The sequence below is a fragment of the Coloeus monedula genome (assembly GCF_965178545.1).
Source record: "Coloeus monedula genome assembly, chromosome: 4".
NCBI lineage: Eukaryota > Metazoa > Chordata > Aves > Passeriformes > Corvidae > Coloeus > Coloeus monedula.
Window position 1 is genome coordinate 26,753,127 of NC_138784.1, and position 17,951 is coordinate 26,771,077.

Below are 17,951 nucleotides of genomic sequence, written 5' to 3' on the forward strand. Positions count from 1 at the left end.
TGCCCCAGCACACGGCAAGCTCCAGGGGGATGAGGGATGTGACATCGCGGCACGTGGCAGCTCTTGCAGAAGGAGCCTGTGGCAAAGGAAACGTGGCCCAGCACGGGCCGGGAGCCCATGCTACTCAGCTGCCAAGGAGTCTGAGCAAGTCACGTCACTCCAGAGTCCCCTGTGCCCGACCTCTCTCTCGCACCGGTTCTTCACAGCCAAGACAGCCCCTCCTGCACAGAGCTGACCCGAGGGAATGCTTTCCTGCCTAGTATCGCCGTGCTGTATTAATATTTAACAGTGGGGAACAGATCCAGAGCCTTTGATTTCCCCACTGGCCAATTCAAGGATAATTGAACTGTGCAGGGAATTTCAGCATTTCAGAGGGTGGTTTCGTTCCAGTTCACACCAAAACCTAACCATGCCGCAATGCTTTACGAGAAGGATTGCAGCCCAGTTTCGAGCAGCCTCCCTGCAGCGGAGTCAGGCATGTAAGCAGCACAAAACCAGCTCATCTCATCCGGCAGGTCGCACCAAACCTTCCCCCGAAGAACTTAGGTAAAAGTCAAATTCTGCTAAGGAGGAAAAAATGGTTTCTTCTGAATGTTTCCACTCAGTCCCAGATTTGTGACCCCAAAGGTCAATTTGCCCTCGTAACACACCCCCACCCCCAGTGGGGGCAGCTCCTGCTGTAGAGGCAGAGCAAGTGAGGCACAGTGGATTTTCAAACACGTGCCCAGGGTCATGAAAGAAATCAGCCACAGAGGTGAAACGAATCCAGTGTTTCTGGCTCCTGCCTCTAGACTGTGCCAGCTATTGCTTTCTCTTGCATATAAATCACTTTTCCCCACCAGTGACGGACAGCTGGCCACTGAATGGAAAGTGGCAGTTGTTCAGAGCCCACAGCAACCCTGCACACCAGCTTAGGGTAGGAAGTGGAGAACACTCAGAGTGCAGAGGAGACTGCCAGAGGATCTGGGCCAGCTGAATGGAAAGAGAGCATCTGGAAACCAGCCAGTGCTCCTGCAAAATCAAGACAAGTTAAAAACCCCACAGGAGGAAGCCTCTCCCTTGCTTTTGGCAGCAGAGCAGAGCTGACCTCTGCCACAGCTCTGCCAGTCAGCTCCAGGCAGCAAAGCAGGAGTCCCTTCTTGTCCACCACTGCTGTGAACAGTGGTCGTGATGAGAGCAACCAAGTAGCTCTTACAGCTTGACCACAGCTGCTAAGCACCGCTACTGACCTAAGCCAGCCACTCCCTTCAAATGACAGGTCTTGGCAAGCAAAGACGTCCAGTTTTAACCATTCCCCAAAGCAAATATTAGAGATGGCCTTGAACCCAAACCTCTACCACCAGTTTCAAGGTTTGGAAGGGACCCAGGGCTGGATTTATCTCTGATCTTTGTTCCAGGAACAGGGAGATCTTTTACTACGTGTGCCATATCAGTACATAGACTTTCTCTCCCACTGGTACAGACTGAGCATATCATGTTTTATCATGCTTAAAAGTTGGTCTGATTTAACTGCTGGTGCAGCAGTCAGTCTTAGAAAACCTGGCACAGCAGAAAGCTGTAATCCCACCAGGTAATGCCAACCAAGCCAATTTGTGCCAAAATCTCTCACAGATCACCTCTGTGAGCTGTTCGGCTAGCAGGCTGAGGATGCAAAATCTTCTTCAAGGGACTGGATTGAAAATGAAATCCTGTGGGTCAACCTGCCATAGCAGAAGAGACCATATTACAACCTCATTTACTTCCATCCCCCAAAAAAGTACTGTGAGACCAAAACTTACACCAGTGCAACTGGTATGAGCTCTTCTATACTAATTAAACCACATTTATACAACTTTTGCTGACATAACTGACAAACAGAAACACATCCACAAACTGAAACAGTCAAACCAGCAATGCTCACGGGTACTTTCACCACAGAGAGGGGGATTTCTCTTTGAAAATCTCCACAGGGATAGGGAACTGAGGCAAGAGGGAAAAAGAGAAAGCAAGTAACTCCAAAATGTTTCTGTTCATTTAGATTCCAGTCAGCTTGGCAAGCTCTTTCGTGATGTTTGAACACAACAGAACCTGAGTCACTAGCCTTAATTCAGCTTCAGGCCTTCCATGCCTCTGATCCCAATCCAAGTACTACTTTCACAAGACCTTTATTGAACATCAGCCCTGGCTACTCCATCCAGATGAAAGATATCCTCAGCTGCCTTGTCTCCTCTGGTAGTAAGGGCAGTGTTATGGCCTGTCTAAACTAATAGCTGACAGCTCTGAGAGGTATTTACGTAGTTGAAGATGTAGCTTTAGATGTGTCCCAACTACTTTGGGTAGTAAAACATGATGGACCTGAGACAGAGTGTCATATTCTTAGATACGCTCCACTTCCCCTGCCAGTTCTAGTAAATACTTTCTCCTAAGAGTAAGAAAAATATTTGCCCCAAGGTGAAGCAAGATGCTGCTCTTAAGGAACTAGATTTTATTTCGTACCAGCTGAGATTCAGCCACCTGTAGGAAAAAACAGCATCTTTCTTCTTTGAAAGTAGTAGAAGGGAAGAAATACCACATCCGAAACATAACAGTGGAAAAAAACCCTGCTTGAAGGTGCAGGAATGGACAGTAGCACATGTGGGTTACTCCAAAGCATTCTGGGTGGACCAAAAAGAAAATTTCATTTTCACTACTTAAAAAAGCACAGTGAAATTACTCTTGAGGCCAAAGGGATTTTACCTGAGTCCAATAGTTATTAGAGTCAAGTGGAGAGCAACCTAGGAGATGGAAAAATCTCCTTGGCTTACAGCAGTTGCAGAGGACACAAAAGAGTGGCTCATTTTATGCCACTTCCCTTCCTTTCCTCCCACAGACTGCACCTGCACATCGAGAGCAAATCGAAACCAGCCTATTCTAAACTATGGTCTCCTTTATTTTGAGGGACTCAAAGCAAGGGCAAGGCTGAGACAGCATAACCAACACAAAAACTTGTTTCTCAGCATGATTGCCCCTCTCTGGTGGCCAACTCCTGGTTAGTACCTTCAGGATCACAAAGCTAGCTGAAAGTAGGGCATGCCCATTAAGCTTCCAATCCTCCTTACACAGCCACGACAGTTTGCACATGTCTTTCTCCTTTGGGTTTTAGCCAGAGTCCAGCCCTTTTGGGCATCATAACACAGCTGAATGGTTTAGCTCCTTTTGTTTCAGCTGACAAACACCCTATCCCTCCCCCACCAGCAACAATACAACTGGAGCTGGGATTTGTGTGTCCTCTGAGCAAGGATACAGGCTTTGTGCCTTGCTGAGCTGTCTTTGCAAGGACTGCCAACACTCACAGCTGATTAAGCCTGCAGTGCTGCTTTCTGCTTTTCCTGCTCACAGACAGATGTCAGAAACAAGCTAAACGAAACAGTGCACACAGCTAGAGCTCTGCACTTAGGAACATTAAAGCAGACTATTAGGGATTAAATAAATTAAACCAGAGGGGAGCTTAACACATTCTCTCTAGGCTTTATTTCAACCTGGCATGCAATTTTGGGTAAGAAATATCTCAGCGTTTCAAAAAGCAGTGTATTCTGGCAGGTGGCTCAACTCAATGAATAGAAAGGGCTGTATTTGAAAAGCTTTTGCCACCACCACGTGGTTGAAGCCACGAGTGCAGCACAACAACTAACTGGGAGTTCGAGCTGCCAGCAAGGACCAGCCTGGCTGCCAGGGCAAGCGTTCGCAGGTTTCAGAGGCCGTGCCACATACCTAATAAAGAGCATACAACTATTACATATTATTTATTTTATTAAATTAGAACTCTCAAACCCTAGTGCCTTGCAGCAACCACAAGGCACAACCTACTGCTGGTCAGAAGCTGTTAGTAAAGGGATTATACACAGCATATGCCAAACCTGCAGAGACAACCTGTTTTCTATGTGCTGCTGTGGTCTGCTCCGCTGGGTTTCACCTCTGGTCAGCCCCAGGGGCTGGGTTACTGGGGCTCTTGTGGGCTTGATGGGTGGAGTCCTTTTCTTCAAAGATCTAAAAGAAAGCTAAAGTGCTAGATTGAGTATCTTCTTCAGTCCCTTCCTTTCCAATTAGGCAGCAGGCATGGAAATAGCCCTTTGCTGGGCAGATGCTCACACAGCTGGATCATTAACTGTCAAGTGCAGTCTATCTAGAAGCAGCACGACAGCCTTCCTTCCCCATTCTTCTCTTGGTGGACAGACAAAACCTGGCAGCAAGGTTTCACATTAGACTAAGGTGCTGCATTTCAACTGAAGGAAAGCAGGAGCCTGCTGCCTCTTCTCTGGTACTTTGGAGACAGTAGCCTGGTTCTTCTAATAGTCTCTCAGAAAAATATGTAGCTCCTGGCCACTGGCCAAGTGGAAAAAACTCAAACTCGATCATGAAGTGGGATTCAGAGGTAATAATGGATAGGAATCCCCAATTCAAACTGCCCTCCCTATCTGTTATCCACTGAATAGGAATCAAACTTTTCTTGAGAGGTAAGCAACTAGGAACAGTTCTGGATGAGTGGTCATGACAAGTCACGAAAAAAAGCTTCCCAATGTGATGCCAACTGCAGCAGCTTGAATGCCTGAAGTGAAAAAAACCTGATGAATGTGGCTGAAGTATCACAATGAGAAGCTAATCATCATCACAGCTCCTCATCAGTGAGACAAAGGACAAGGCAGAAACTCCTGGTATTTGACCAGCACAGATCTGTAACATTCGGAGAAGTCGTTGAGCAGTAGCAACTCGAATCCCTTCTAACTGGAAACAAAATGGAGAAATTATTTAATCAATAGAAAAGAAGAAAAGCAATGCTAAGCTTTGTAAAAGAAAGAACCAGAGCAGGCATCAAGTGACTAGCTACAGAAAACCCCAAACAGGCCCATTTACTTCCCTAATGTTAAGGAAGGTACAGCGTTGCCAGCTGGAAGCCCTGAAGGGCTTGCCAAACACACGGATTCTACCTCCTGGTAGGGAAGCAGTCTCTGAGGATGCAGTGATGAGTACACAGAAAAGTGAAATGTGCTACTGCTGAATGCCAAACTCTCCCTCCAGCTTTTCTGACCAAGCAGGTAATTGGAAAGAGTGGCATATCAGAGGGTCTGTGAAGCCACAAAGTTGAGCTGACACGAAACATTACGTGGGCAAGGGAGTCACATGGCAAATAACAGCTCAGCAGCTCCCGGGAAGAGAAAGTGCAGCAAGGAACAAGTGTACCAAGGCTCTGCATATCAGAGATGTTTTTTGTCAGCTTAAGCTTGGCTTCATGAGGTTCTGAAGTAGCACAGGAAGGAGCAGGTTACTAGAAGACTCATTTTAAGGATGACCAGACTCCCGTATCTCTATGGTTCTTGTAGACAGAGTCTGGTCTCTGATAGTTATGAAAGACAGTAGCATATGTATTTATTGTTACATGTATTTATTGCTAATATAATGACATTTCTAAGGATCATAGAGTAGTGGAATTCAGAAATCCCTTGAGATGTCAAATAAGCACCTTACCTCCAGCTCACAGAAGATCATAGGACTGCAGTAGGTTTCTCCCAGTTTACAGACAGCACTGGTCTCAATGCTGCACGCATTCACCCTGCCAACTAAAAAAAAGTTTTCCCACATTACAAGCCCCATAATCAGCAATCAGTGAAGAAAAATAGGAAATTCCACATCTACAAAGTGATCCAGAGCTAATTTTGAGAGCATAAAAGAAGATAAGGCAACGGGGAGCAGTGCAAACAGAATGGTACAAGATTTGAAATGGAATTAGCACAGAAGTCTTTCATAATACTAACAGGAGGAACAGTATTATCACATCACTCTTCATGTAACATTAACATTGCGCATAAGCAATCAGCACACCATCAGAGGGGGCAGAGTCTTCCACTCACTTACCAAAAATCCTCCTGGCTCATATGGTATCACAGAGTGGTCTGGTCTCCAAGGAATTCACTTCATCAAGAGAGCCATAGCATAAGACAATGCTAAGACTCCTTGTCTACCTCAGAATTAGGCTTCCTGACCCCCAAACTCCAGGGACACCGCACCTATGTTCCAACACCGAGCAGTACAGTCTGGCCCCTCCAGTTCCTCAGAGCTGAAGCAGGAAGGGTAGACAGGAAAGCACTGGCAGACAGAAGGATTAGAGGCACAACAGGGCGGGACAGGACACAGCAGGGATACCAGTTTTGTACTAAAACTATACTTCATAGTTTTGTAGCTCATCCATTTAATTCACTTTATTACCACAGTATCATATGCTTCTCACTGCTCATTAAGATTATTAATTAAGAGCAGATAGAACAGACTTCTAGGGTGCCACACACAAAAAAAAAAAACCCATAAAAAATCAATAACACAAACCGTATTCAGAGATTAGGGACAGAGAAGAGAGTGACTGGCAAAAACAAAAAGGAGAGAGCAAGTGAGCATGAGAGAAGAGAACCGTGTTTTATCTAGGAAAACAATTAAAAAAGGCAGAGGAGTTCAGAAATAATTCAAACAAAGTTTCAACAAAGCCACTGGTTTCCTTTAGTTTGTTTCAAGTTAAGTCAGCACCCTGTTTTAAGAAAACCAACAGTGAGTTGTGCTGCTTTAAGAGGAGGAAGAGGCGCCATACGTACCCCCAGTGACAAGAAAGCACACTTTCCCCAGGAAGAAGCTGGCATCCACATGAGCTAGGGAAGCTTCGACATTCTTCAAGCTGTCAGAAAAGTACAAACAAGCCAGTTGGACAGGAAGGTTAAATCAGTGCAGCATAAGGACAACAGGAATAATTTTCAGAAGCACAATTAGAAAACCAATGATGTTAACATCTGCTGATTTGTGAGCTCGCAGAGTTCTGCTTTATGCTAAAAGCATGACATCAGAGACCTCTGTAATACCCACAGCTGTTTAATAACCCATAACATATCCTTTCTACTCAAGACTCAACAGTTTGAGTTAGTTTGAACAGTGTCCTCCATGATTTACAGACACTAAGCATCTGAATTCATTAATATCCAATGAAACTTCAGCACCACTTCGGCTCTTTCAGGAAGCGCTTGCCCACACATTTCTGCAGCACCATCTGTGCTGTAAGTATGCAGCTGGGCCTGTCATTTTTGGTAAATGAGAGCCCAGGATCATCAGTCACAAGTTAAGTAAGTAATAAAATGCTGACTTCTGTGCCTTAGCAAGTCTTTACTTGTGGCCTGGGGAAACAAGTATAATTTCTACAACAGCGAGCACAAGATGACAGAAGAGGGATCAATCCCTGCAGACTTTTCTCTTTTGCCTAGAGATATCCATAGTGCTGGTCCCACTTGACCAGGAATTCAGTGAACTGAGGACACAGACACAGCAACTTGCTGGTTATTGGGCAGCACTGCCCAGTGCACATCAGACTTTTACATGTTACAGAACTTCACAGCACCACCAGCACTTCCATCTCATTCTACAGACAGCATCTTTCCAAAGCTCAGTTCATATCGTCACACATCTGGATGCAGAAATAAATTCTGCCTTCTCTGCTACGGCAACTTAGCGCACAACAGGCATGTTATTGGACAGAGCAGTTCAGTCCTAATCCACTGCTGGAGGCCAGAAAGCCACTGTATATATTACTGAGTTCTTCCACCACAGCAAGTCTTGGGTTTGAAACCCACTACTCAGCAATTCCAATACAGTAAAAATGTAGATTTAGCCATCAAACCAAAAAGAATATTAGTCCCCCATCTCATCTTTTTGCCCTTTTTACCTGTATTTGCTCTTGATGTCAATCATAAACACAATTAGATCTATCCTGGGTCGAAGATGATCCCTCTCTGAAGGTAAAGGGAGGGATGTAGCAAGGTGACTGAAAGATAACAAAATTGCCAGTTTAACCAAACAGCTTGGCAAGACAGTATCCACTTACCCATAATCACATAACCATTGCAGTTTGCCATGCAGCAAGTTACCAGGAAGCCTGCTAATTACTGAATACGTGGGCACTGAAGAGACACTGTGATTGTTTAAGTGGTACTCTCATACCTCAGGCCCACTCACAGTTGCTGACAGCCACAATGGTAATTGCTAGACAAGGCTGGTTATAATGGGACACTTATTAGAGCATAACAAGGCCCACAGAAACATTTTCTCTGTGCAGATCTGTATGGCAAGTCATTTCATTTAATTGTTACAAAGAGTCCTTTCTTACAAAGTGAACCCCAATGCTTTAAGGGCATATTTTGCTGCCAAGTTTCAGTTAAAATCAGTGCTTTTCTGTCACATTCCAGAGATACTGCTCACATAGGAGCGGCGGCCTTTCCAGGTACAGAAAAACCTTAAACCACAAATTTGTCACTAGTACAGCTTTATAGACGAACTTATATCTCAAAAAGAGCTTCTATTATATCATTACCCTCTTTTTTAACCCTTTCACTAAGTCAGGAGCTACCAGGTTAATTTAGGTGTCTTTCTACACAGTACCACCACTGCTAACAGAGCTGTTGGAAGAAATACAAGGGTGGGGACTTTTTGTGTCTCTTCCCACTAAAAAAGCCAAACAACCACAACCAACTAACAACAACAAAAAACAAACAAGCAAACCAACCAACCAAAAACTCAACAAAAAAAAGGTTTCAGCAGTAGATAACTGGATCTTCCACAGGGAAGAACGTTATCAGCACCTCATTTTTGGAAGATCACCTTAATTTAAACTGGACAAACAAAAATCCCAGAAGTTCAGTCACTCTCACAATCCACTTCCTCTCTGGAAGACAAGGAAGAAACACTGATTCTGATCTTCTTGGGGAATATTACTTCTAGTAAGTCAGTCTCAAGGACTTTACAGTTTTCTCCAGCAGCCACAGACCATGGTACACATTCCCTTCTATTAATCCTATGTAGTTCGTAGTTTTGTTTACTAGTCTCCAAATAAAGGTGTTCTGTTTCTTACATTTAAGGAAGGTAGGATTTAACGAAAACATTCTGAAACTAACACGAGAGATGAGCAAAATGAGCTTGAAAGACACACTGCAACACAACCAAGCTTATTAATTTAAGGTGAAATTTAGGGAGACTCTTTGATGAAGGTATCAGATCTCATTGTCTGAGGGAAAGAAAAAAGCAACCCAAAAAAGCACTGCATTATTTGGAATTCTGCTATATTTAAACCAACATGACTAGATGATGTCAGCAGCCTCCAGATACGCACTGCAGAAACCTTCCCCCCACGCCCCCCACAGCAATAAGAGACACAAAAAACCCCAAGCCTTGTAATTCTTTGCCCAACAGCTGTACCTGACAGGTAGACCTGTCAGACAAGATACCATATTTCTTTGTAACGTGTATAATCCCAAAGTAATACGGTGGGGAAAAAACCCACTGACTTTGCTTTCCTAGCAATATTAACACAGGGATGTATCTTGCTCTGTAGCATGACCACACGATGCTGTGCCTCTGGGCAGTTACCCAGCTGTAGTACCAGCAGCCATCTAGTTATGGCACTCCACAGCTCAGCAGAGGCTGCAGGTTTCACATAGAAAATTGGGTAATTCATTTACTATTAGTTAGCACAGACATCCAAGATGCCATAATCAGAACAGTACAGTCACCCTAATTAGCCAGCAGAACATTAGCTCGGGTTGCTTTTACCGCATAGCCACGGATTACAGCAGCGAAATAACACAAACACCTTCTGAAGAGCTGACTAAACTCATTTGGTCTTGGCAAGAGAGCTGTCAAGGACATTTTATCATAAAAAGTTAGTTAATCAAGCTTTTAAGACAGGACATGTCATGCAGCTAAAGCTGAAATTCCAAGTGCATCTTAATAGCTTGAGGAGGAAAAGCACGTGTGCGCATACAAACCAGAAAACAGCTACAGAGAACATCAAAAGCAATGGACATCTTTTAGAAACACTTGTTCGGTTGCAAGTACTTGCAAGCATTGTACTTGTCCTATTTTGTCCAAGGATGTTTCATTTCTGTATGTGTCTGTCTCTCAGGTGGGGGGGAAAAAATGTGTTGCTCTCATACCTTTCCAATTTAGTAATCAAACATCTGTGCAACATGCAAAAGGCAATGGTATGTGCATGGTGAACACGAACGTGGGAAATGCTCCCCTCTCCCCCGTTTCCAAGCATGCCCAAACTGCCTGCCCTGAAGACAGAGGGGTTTGCCCGCTGCAGATGGGCAGTGGTGCTCTCTAGCGTTCGCAAGAGCGAAGTCTCTCTCTGAACCGTGTGCTCTACAGCTCCGACTCCCGCCACGGGGATGGAACCTGCATTTTTAACCAATTTCGGTGCTTCAGGAATCCGAAGCAGAAGCTTTCCGTGAATTCGCGTCACAGCCGCTGTTCTGGTTTGCACCTCTTGGACCAGGTGGCAGCGGGCTCCGTACGGGCCCGGGGCCGCAGGCGGCGCATCCCGCTCCCCACCACTCACATGCTGATGCTGAAGTCCTTCTTCTCCTGGAGGATCGCCTCCGCCAGCTTCTGCTGGAGCGCCTCATCCGAGCCAACCAGCTGCGGGCAGAGGCGAGAGCGGGGTGAGCCGCAGCCCCCGCCCGCCGGACGTGTGCACAGCGCGGCCGGACAGCCAAGCCCCGCGCGGGGCGGGGCGGGGTGCGCAGGGCAAGGCCCGGCGCGACGGAGGGTGCGGGACAGGCGGGCGTCCGCAGCGGGGCCGGGCCCAGAGAAAAGGAAGGAGAAGGGACAGCGGGGCCGGGCTCCGGAGCGGCGCCACCGCCAGACCTACCAGGAGGACGGCGGAGTTGAGCATCGGGAGCTTGTCGAAGGGCCGCAGCACCGCCATCCCCGCGGAAAACAGCACCAGCCGCCCGCCGGCCCGCCGGAATTCAAACGGCGGCCGCGCTCCGCCTTGCGCCGGGGGCGGGGCCTGTGGGGCGGGGCGGGGCTGGCGGCGCGCGCGGTTCCCGGCGGGCGGCAGGGGGCGCTGCGGGCCGGCGGCGATCGCTTCACGGGCTATCCCGGCCTGGCAGGGACTCACCGGGATCCTCGCGTCCAGCTCCTGGCCCTGCACGGGAGTCACACACCACGTGCCCCTGGAGCCCCAAGAGTCACACCATGTGCCTGACAGCGTCGTCCAAACGCCTCTTGAATTGTCAGGCTTGGTGCTGGTGCTGTTACCACTCTCCTAGGGAGCCTGTCGCAGTGCCTGCCCACCCTGTGGGTGAAGAAACTTTTGCTAGTATTCAGTATAATATTTAGTATTCAACCTAAATGTCCCCTGACACAGCTTCAGGCCATTGCCACGGGTCCTTCCGCTGGCTGCCAGAGAGATCAGTGCCTGCCCCTCCACTTTCGCTCACGAGGAAGTTGTGGACTGCAGTGATGCAGGGGCACAGTGCAGGGGATCCCTCTGAGCATTCAGGTGCCACACTGCATGACAGACCACCAAGGACGGCCAATCACCATAAAACCCTGCAAAGCAGCACTATTCCTGTGGCATCCGGATGTCCCAGCCATCAGCTGTGCCTGGGGCATCCCCAGGCAATTCTGGAGGGATGCTGAGGGGAGGACACTGGCCTTGCCTTGGCTGTCCAGGGGGATCATGAACAGCCCCTAGCTTCTGAGAAGCAAAGCCCTTATTTCCAGGGCTGTGCTGCCCCCTGGCCCTTGCCATGAGCCGTTGCCCGCTTGTTTACTCAAGACTGAGCAACAGCAAAGGCTCCAGTGAAATTCCACTGCCTCTTTACATTGCAGTTTATAATGTGAACTAATACATAGAATCATAGAATAGTTAGGTTGAAAAGACCTCTAAGATCGAGTCCAACCATTAACCCAAGACTGCCATGTTCAAAACAACCACGTCGCCATGTGCCACACCTTTTCAAACACTTCAGAGATGGTGACTCCAGAACAGTCTTGGGCAGCCTGTTTCACTTCTCGACCACCCTTTCACTGAAGAAATGTTTACTAATATCCAATTGAAACATCCCCTGGAGCAACTTGAGGCTGTTTCCTCTAATCCTACTGCTTGTTACCTGGGAATAGAGACCAACCCCCACCTGGCTGCAGCCTCCTTTCAGAGAGTTAGTAGAGAGCGAAAAGGTCTCCCCTGAGCCTTGTTTTCTCCAGGCTGAACAACCCCAGCTCCCTCAGCTGCTCCTCATAACACTTGTGCTCTGGATACTTCACCAGCTCCTTCTCTGCCCTTCTATGGACATGCTCCAGTACCCCAATGTCTTTCCTGTAGTGAGGGTCCCAAAACTGAACACAGGATTCAAGGTGTGGCCTCACCAGTACTAAATATGAGGGGAGAATGTTAATACACTTTCATACTATAAAGACTGCTTGATAACATAGTTAGGGAAGGGAATTTCCCTAATGCTGTGTGGCAGTAGCAACTGACTTTGCATGCTGAATTATTCTGTGTGAGGTTTTGTGGCAGCTCCAGCAGCCTTGACCTCCATCCTGGCCCTTCCTGGGCACCTTCCCCCTCACCCCCTATCTGGTCAGCCTCTCCCCAGCCCAGTGGTACAGGCAGGAAGGGGCCTGGGCAGAAGCACTGCAGTTATAGAGATAGGCTCAGTTGTTCTCATTCTGAGGTCAGAGCAGGAGGATGACTTGCAGTGATGGAAAACCTCAGAGGGTCCAGTGTAGCTCGGTGGCCTGTGGTCTGTGGATACAAATATTGCTGCTAGCAAGAATTTTTCTTGCTTCTTTCCAGTCCCATTAGATACTTTTCTCTCTCACAGAAGATATTTGTAGAATTCTATAAACTATGAATACCTGCGACCTTGCAAAGCCTTGTTTATAGTACAGTAGAAAAATATTTTGACAATGGATGTTTTAGGATTTTAGCCAATCACCCCAAGGGGTGGCTGATCCTTTGACCAATTAGACTATGAAGAAAAAAGTCTATAAAAGTATTACCGCAGGCCTAGGCCCTAGGGTATATCACCGTGTCCCACAGCCACAGGGAGGAGGAGGAGAGAAGATCCAGCAGGCAGGAATTGTGCAGCAAGATTTATTTATTTATTTATTTTACAAACTCTTTTATAGACTTTTTTCTTCATAGTCTAATTGGACAAAGGACCAGCCGCCCCTTGGGGGTGATTGGCTAAAATCCTAAAACATCCATTGTCAAAATATTTTTCTACTATACCATAAACAAGACTTTCCAAGGTTGCAGGTGGCTTGGTTGTTTACATAACTCTGCTACCTCTTCTGTGAGAGAGAAAAGTCTCTCACAGAAAATAGCAAGAAAATCCTTGCTAGCAGCATTTTTGTATCTACATAAAAGATATTTAAATAAAAATAAAATAATAAAAATAAAATAAAATAATAAATTTAAAAAATAATAATTAAATAAATGAATCTTGCTGCACAGTTCCTGGCTGTTGAACCTTTCTTCTCCTCCCTACCACTGCGGGATACCATAATATGTGGTCCACCTTGCTGCATCTCCTGATCCTTGCCTCAATCTGAGTTTAGCTCCAGTTTAGTGTGGAAAGGGGGTCCAGGACCCATTCTGTTGCCTGCTGGTGCTGGTTCTCCCTGCCCTTTCAACCAGGGCACCTCCAAATGGCAGGAGATGTGCCAGGGGAGAAAGAAGGCTGCAGGAGAATGAAGACACATCTGCCCCTCTGCAACAGTCTGGAGAGGGGAGGCTAAGGGGAGAGAGACAGGGTTAATGAAAGCTGACATCACATGGCTGCCATGGCGTTTTTGATCTTGACAAAGGCAGACGGTTTCCCTCGTTGCCAGCATGAGACAAATTACAGGTGAAGCAGAAGAGATTACAGGATATTACTGTCTGTTTTTGAGTTTGGTGGGGGGAAGGGAGGACGAATTCAGGGCAGACGTGTCCTGAAGATGGGAGGCAAGCAGATTGAATAAATAACAAGAGCCAGCTCCACAGGCTGGGGGGATGTAGAGAGCAAATAGAACAATGTTCCTTTTGGGCTGCTGAAGGTGTGGAAATATATTAAAAGCTCTGGCACCCACCTAAAAGGTGTTTGTCCTCTTTCTGTCCCCTGTTGCCTGCTCTCTGGCCCCACAGAAGGACCTGGGTGGCTTTAGTGTCTGGTCAGGGACACGCTTGCTATCCCCTGTTGCTGTGGGCTTCCTTCTTCTCACCCCGCTGGTGTCTGTTGTCATTCAGTGGATCCAGATGAGCTACCACTCATCCCACAGTTATTATTCCTTGTTCCCAGCAGGTTTCTTGGCTGGCCTTTGGCAGACTTACCTCTCCAGGGCTGACCCCTACCTTCCCATGGGGACACAGAGATTGACCCTGCTTCTTCCTCTGTGTGCATCTTCACCACACCGCTTTGCCAGGGGGATGCCTTCCCCTCATCGCCTTACTAACAAAGGACCCTTGCATGCACAGACTACCTGGGGTGACTTGGAGCAGGGCAGGGATTATGGTGATGGTCCCTGCCTGGGAAGTCCAGGCTTTGGCAGAGCCAGTTTCCTCCTAGGATGCAAAGCCATTGCCTAACAGCTGGCACAGTGAGCTGAGCCAGACAGATTCACTTTGCTTTCCTCCCTCTTTGAAATGCAGCCAGGGATGCTCCATGGGGGAATGCAAAGTCTGCAGAGCCAGCTCAGCTCAGTGGGGAATCGGAGGGGAGGACAGGAGTCATCATCCTGCAGCCTTGTTGGCTATGTACCCATGCGCCAAGGAGTGTGAAAGGGTAGCATTTGAAAATTATTTTTCATGGTAGAGGACATTGTAAGGAAGTGGAGACTCAGCCTGGCCGTGTGCCTGCAGGTCTTGTCTAGATCTGTAGGTTGGCAAGGAGAGGAGGGGAGAGGGATGAGAAACAATTGGTGTTGGAGGCTGGGGTGTATTTTACATAACCCTGTGTGACTGTGTCAGGTTGTTTCACCTCTTGCTGCCCCATTTCCAGTTTGCAAAGTGGGAATAATGAGTTGATCTCTGCTTCTGAGTGGTGCAGGAAAGCTGAAATGGGTGTCAGTGCACTGACCCAGAGCGTAAGCACAAGAAACAAGAGCAGGGCATGATATGGAAGGGGAGAGCTCCTGATTTTACTCTGTGGGCTATTGTACATTGCTCTGGTAGCAAAAACCATTCCAAAAATGGGTAGAAGTATATTGCAGCCAACATGAAGATGCTCTGATGCTGCCAAAAACCCACAACTGACATCAGCAAGACTTGGCTTGGCCATCACCAGTGCTCCCTTGGAATGGGGCAGCCGCTCCTGCAGCAGGACAGCACCAGCCAGTGCAAAAAATGTTATAAAGCACACCTCATCCTCATGTATCCATGGCCAATTTGCTGTATGATTCATCCAATGGCTGCATCTCAAGATATTTTCTCTCTGATTTCTCTCTTGGTTCTCCCTGAGCTGCCAGAGGAGCAAAGAAGACAGACTTTGGAGATGGTCTAGAGAGGAGCGCTGACCCCAGCAAGGTCCCAGTTGTCTCAGCACCTGCTCCCAGACCTCCTGACATCCCCATTCAGTATGAGTTCTATGAGATGTCACCTGGCCATGCATTACTGGCTCCAGGCTGACCTCTCACAGTCCCTCCCGTGAAGCCTGCGAGATAGAACCCGTGTGTATTTGATTGCACTTGTTCTCTCACTAATAGACAAAAATTATATCATTTGCAGCAAGTGCAAATTATTAGAGAAATTAATGACATTTTCTCATATGTTGCTGGCAACTTCAGTTTCCTTTGGCAAAGGCTCTTCACAGCTATTTTTAGACCCAAAGTAAGTCAGCTTTTTCATTCTGCTCTTTAATTTAACTCACTATACACATTTCCTTCATTTTTGATCAACTCAGCAAAGCTTCTCTAATGGGTTTCCTTTTTTGAAGCTGCAGTAGCACCCAGAAGGTGGGTTAGCCTGCTTTCCCCCCAGACTATCCCCAACTGATGGCCTGCCATGAATCCAGTGTGCCTTCTGCATCCTGCAGCAGCTCCCTCACCTCCAGCAGCTGAGCAGGGAAGCATTTCTATGATCCTTGCTGAAGTTCTGTCCTCTACTGCAGACCTTGGGGAAGGCAAGTTTGATAAACTCCGTCTTCTCCCATGCCTCTATCTACATTGGGAGAGTAATATTGGGAGATTGGTGTTGCCTTAAAGACAGGCATCGACCTGGGTCTGGTCATCTCAGAAGATGCTTATAAAAGGCTAAAGGACACTAAAAATCAGTGAAAAAACTTGTTAAGAAAGACTGTAATAACACGTAGCCAGGCTTGGTATTAAGCTGAGCTCAGTACATTGTTTATGCTGTGATTTATGGACATGCTACAACCAGGAAGTACGTGCCTGACTGTCTCTTTTTCCAGCCAAAGCTTTTGTCTTTTGTTATGAGAAGGGTTTCATGATTTCTGCTTTGGCTGGGTGGCCCTCTCACATCAAACCTGACCCCATGCTTGCCTTCATCACGCAGATGAAGTTGTGGTTGCCCAGAGATATGGAGGGAGTCAGAGGCTTGGTGGTAGGCAGGAGTCCTGGGTTGAACAGCTCTGAGGGACTCAGCATGGGCACAGGCACTCAGAGACTTCCTCCAGCCAGGTGAAGGGGGCTGGAAGGCCCCAAGGCACCAGGCAGAATGATATGCACAAGCTTATGCCTCAAAGATCTGAGTGGCACACAGCAGCCTTATCTGAGGTGAAAGCTGAACTGCAGCTGAAGTGTTTCCATGCAGTTTGAGCTGTACTGGCACATCAATGCCTGAAGCTGTCTCGCGGCTTCAGCTCTTGTTGGAAACCAAAGGATGTGACAGCACCTGAGAGCCCTGTCACAGGCAGCAAGCGGCTGCGTCAGAGGCACAAGGTCTGCAAGCGTGTCCCAGTTCCAGCAGCACAAAGTCCAGTGCCTTTTTCTTGCTGCCTCCACAGGTGCTTCAGACTCATCTGGGGGAATTTCTTCTTGAAGCAAGAGAAGCTGCCATGTTGTGACCTTGCCCACTGCTGTGGTGGTGGCTGCAGAAAGACGCGATCCCCACTCCTTGTCATGTCCTCCCAGTGTTTGTATGGCAGGGAAGCGAGCCAGCGGAAAAATGACCTCGTGAGTCAAAACTATTGCTGTTCTGGGGTTTTGGCTGCATGAGCAGCATGCTGGCATTAAGCCTGAGCTTAAACATGGGAACAAGTTGAAGACTGGCAAACACACACTGGCTCTGGTGTGCCCCTAGGTGACCTAGAACAGAGAGTTGGGACAGTTGACTAGGGGCAATGGGAAGATCTTACACGTTTTGGCATGAGGATGCCTGGTCTGGCAGGCTCTACTGAGTGCCTGCAGCTTCACCACTGACCAGTCGCCAGGAGAAATGAATAGTCTCCTACCTTGTGCCATCAAACACTGATTTCCCTCTCATTTTCTTTGCACACCTGGAAAGGGGTTTTCCTTTTGCCCTCTCAAATGTGCTGTGTCTTTGGCTGCCCTTAAGGTTTGCTCTGGGAATGCAATAAACTATATCCTTCCAAAGTTATTTTAAAAAATCTGTTTCTCCAAACCACAGGTTTCTCTCCCGTTATGGTCAAAACTGTGGGGCTTGTGTTTTCCGCCCCTCACAGTGGGATTAGGGAAGCAGTTACTGTGCTGATGGTCAAGGTGAGTGTCATGGCTGAACTCCATTGATGTTAAAATTAAGGCATGATTGCAGGCTCCACTCTGGCAATCATCTGGAGTGCCCACCTTACTGGGGCAAACCAAGAAGCAGTTAGCAAAACCTCCATGCAAATATCCTGCTAGGTCCAGAGGGCTTGCAAGTCCTATACTCAATGCTTCTAAGCTATTATAAAGTTACGTCAAGAAGAAGTGAGGCTCAGGGGGACCAAAAGAGGATGAAGAGGAAATCACAGAGCATACCAGTCAGCTCTCATGGCTCCAGCACAGCCCTGTCTCTGCACTGATGGATGAAATCCTGGCACAGACCAGGTGACAGACCCTTACCATGCATTACCCTTGGAGCCGGCAAGTACACATGGGCTCTGTCACCATCCACAGGTTGGCTTGGAGAGAGGATGAACTCACTTGTGCCTGAAATACAACCTACTGGGAAGTCAAAC

General features: G+C 47.3%; 1 protein-coding gene across 1 annotated transcript; it reads right to left on the bottom strand.

Moving 5' to 3' along the window:
• Positions 1 to 4,614: 4,614 nt before the first annotated feature.
• On the bottom strand, positions 4,615 to 10,750 carry CENPM (centromere protein M; the record flags this gene model as incomplete). Its single annotated transcript, XM_082279982.1, has 6 exons — positions 4,615 to 4,740; positions 5,482 to 5,573; positions 6,597 to 6,676; positions 7,712 to 7,810; positions 10,382 to 10,461; positions 10,694 to 10,750. 6 exons carry the CDS (start codon positions 10,748 to 10,750, stop codon positions 4,615 to 4,617), a joined length of 534 nt encoding a protein of 177 aa, XP_082136108.1.
• Between the last annotated feature and the right edge of the window lie 7,201 nt (positions 10,751 to 17,951).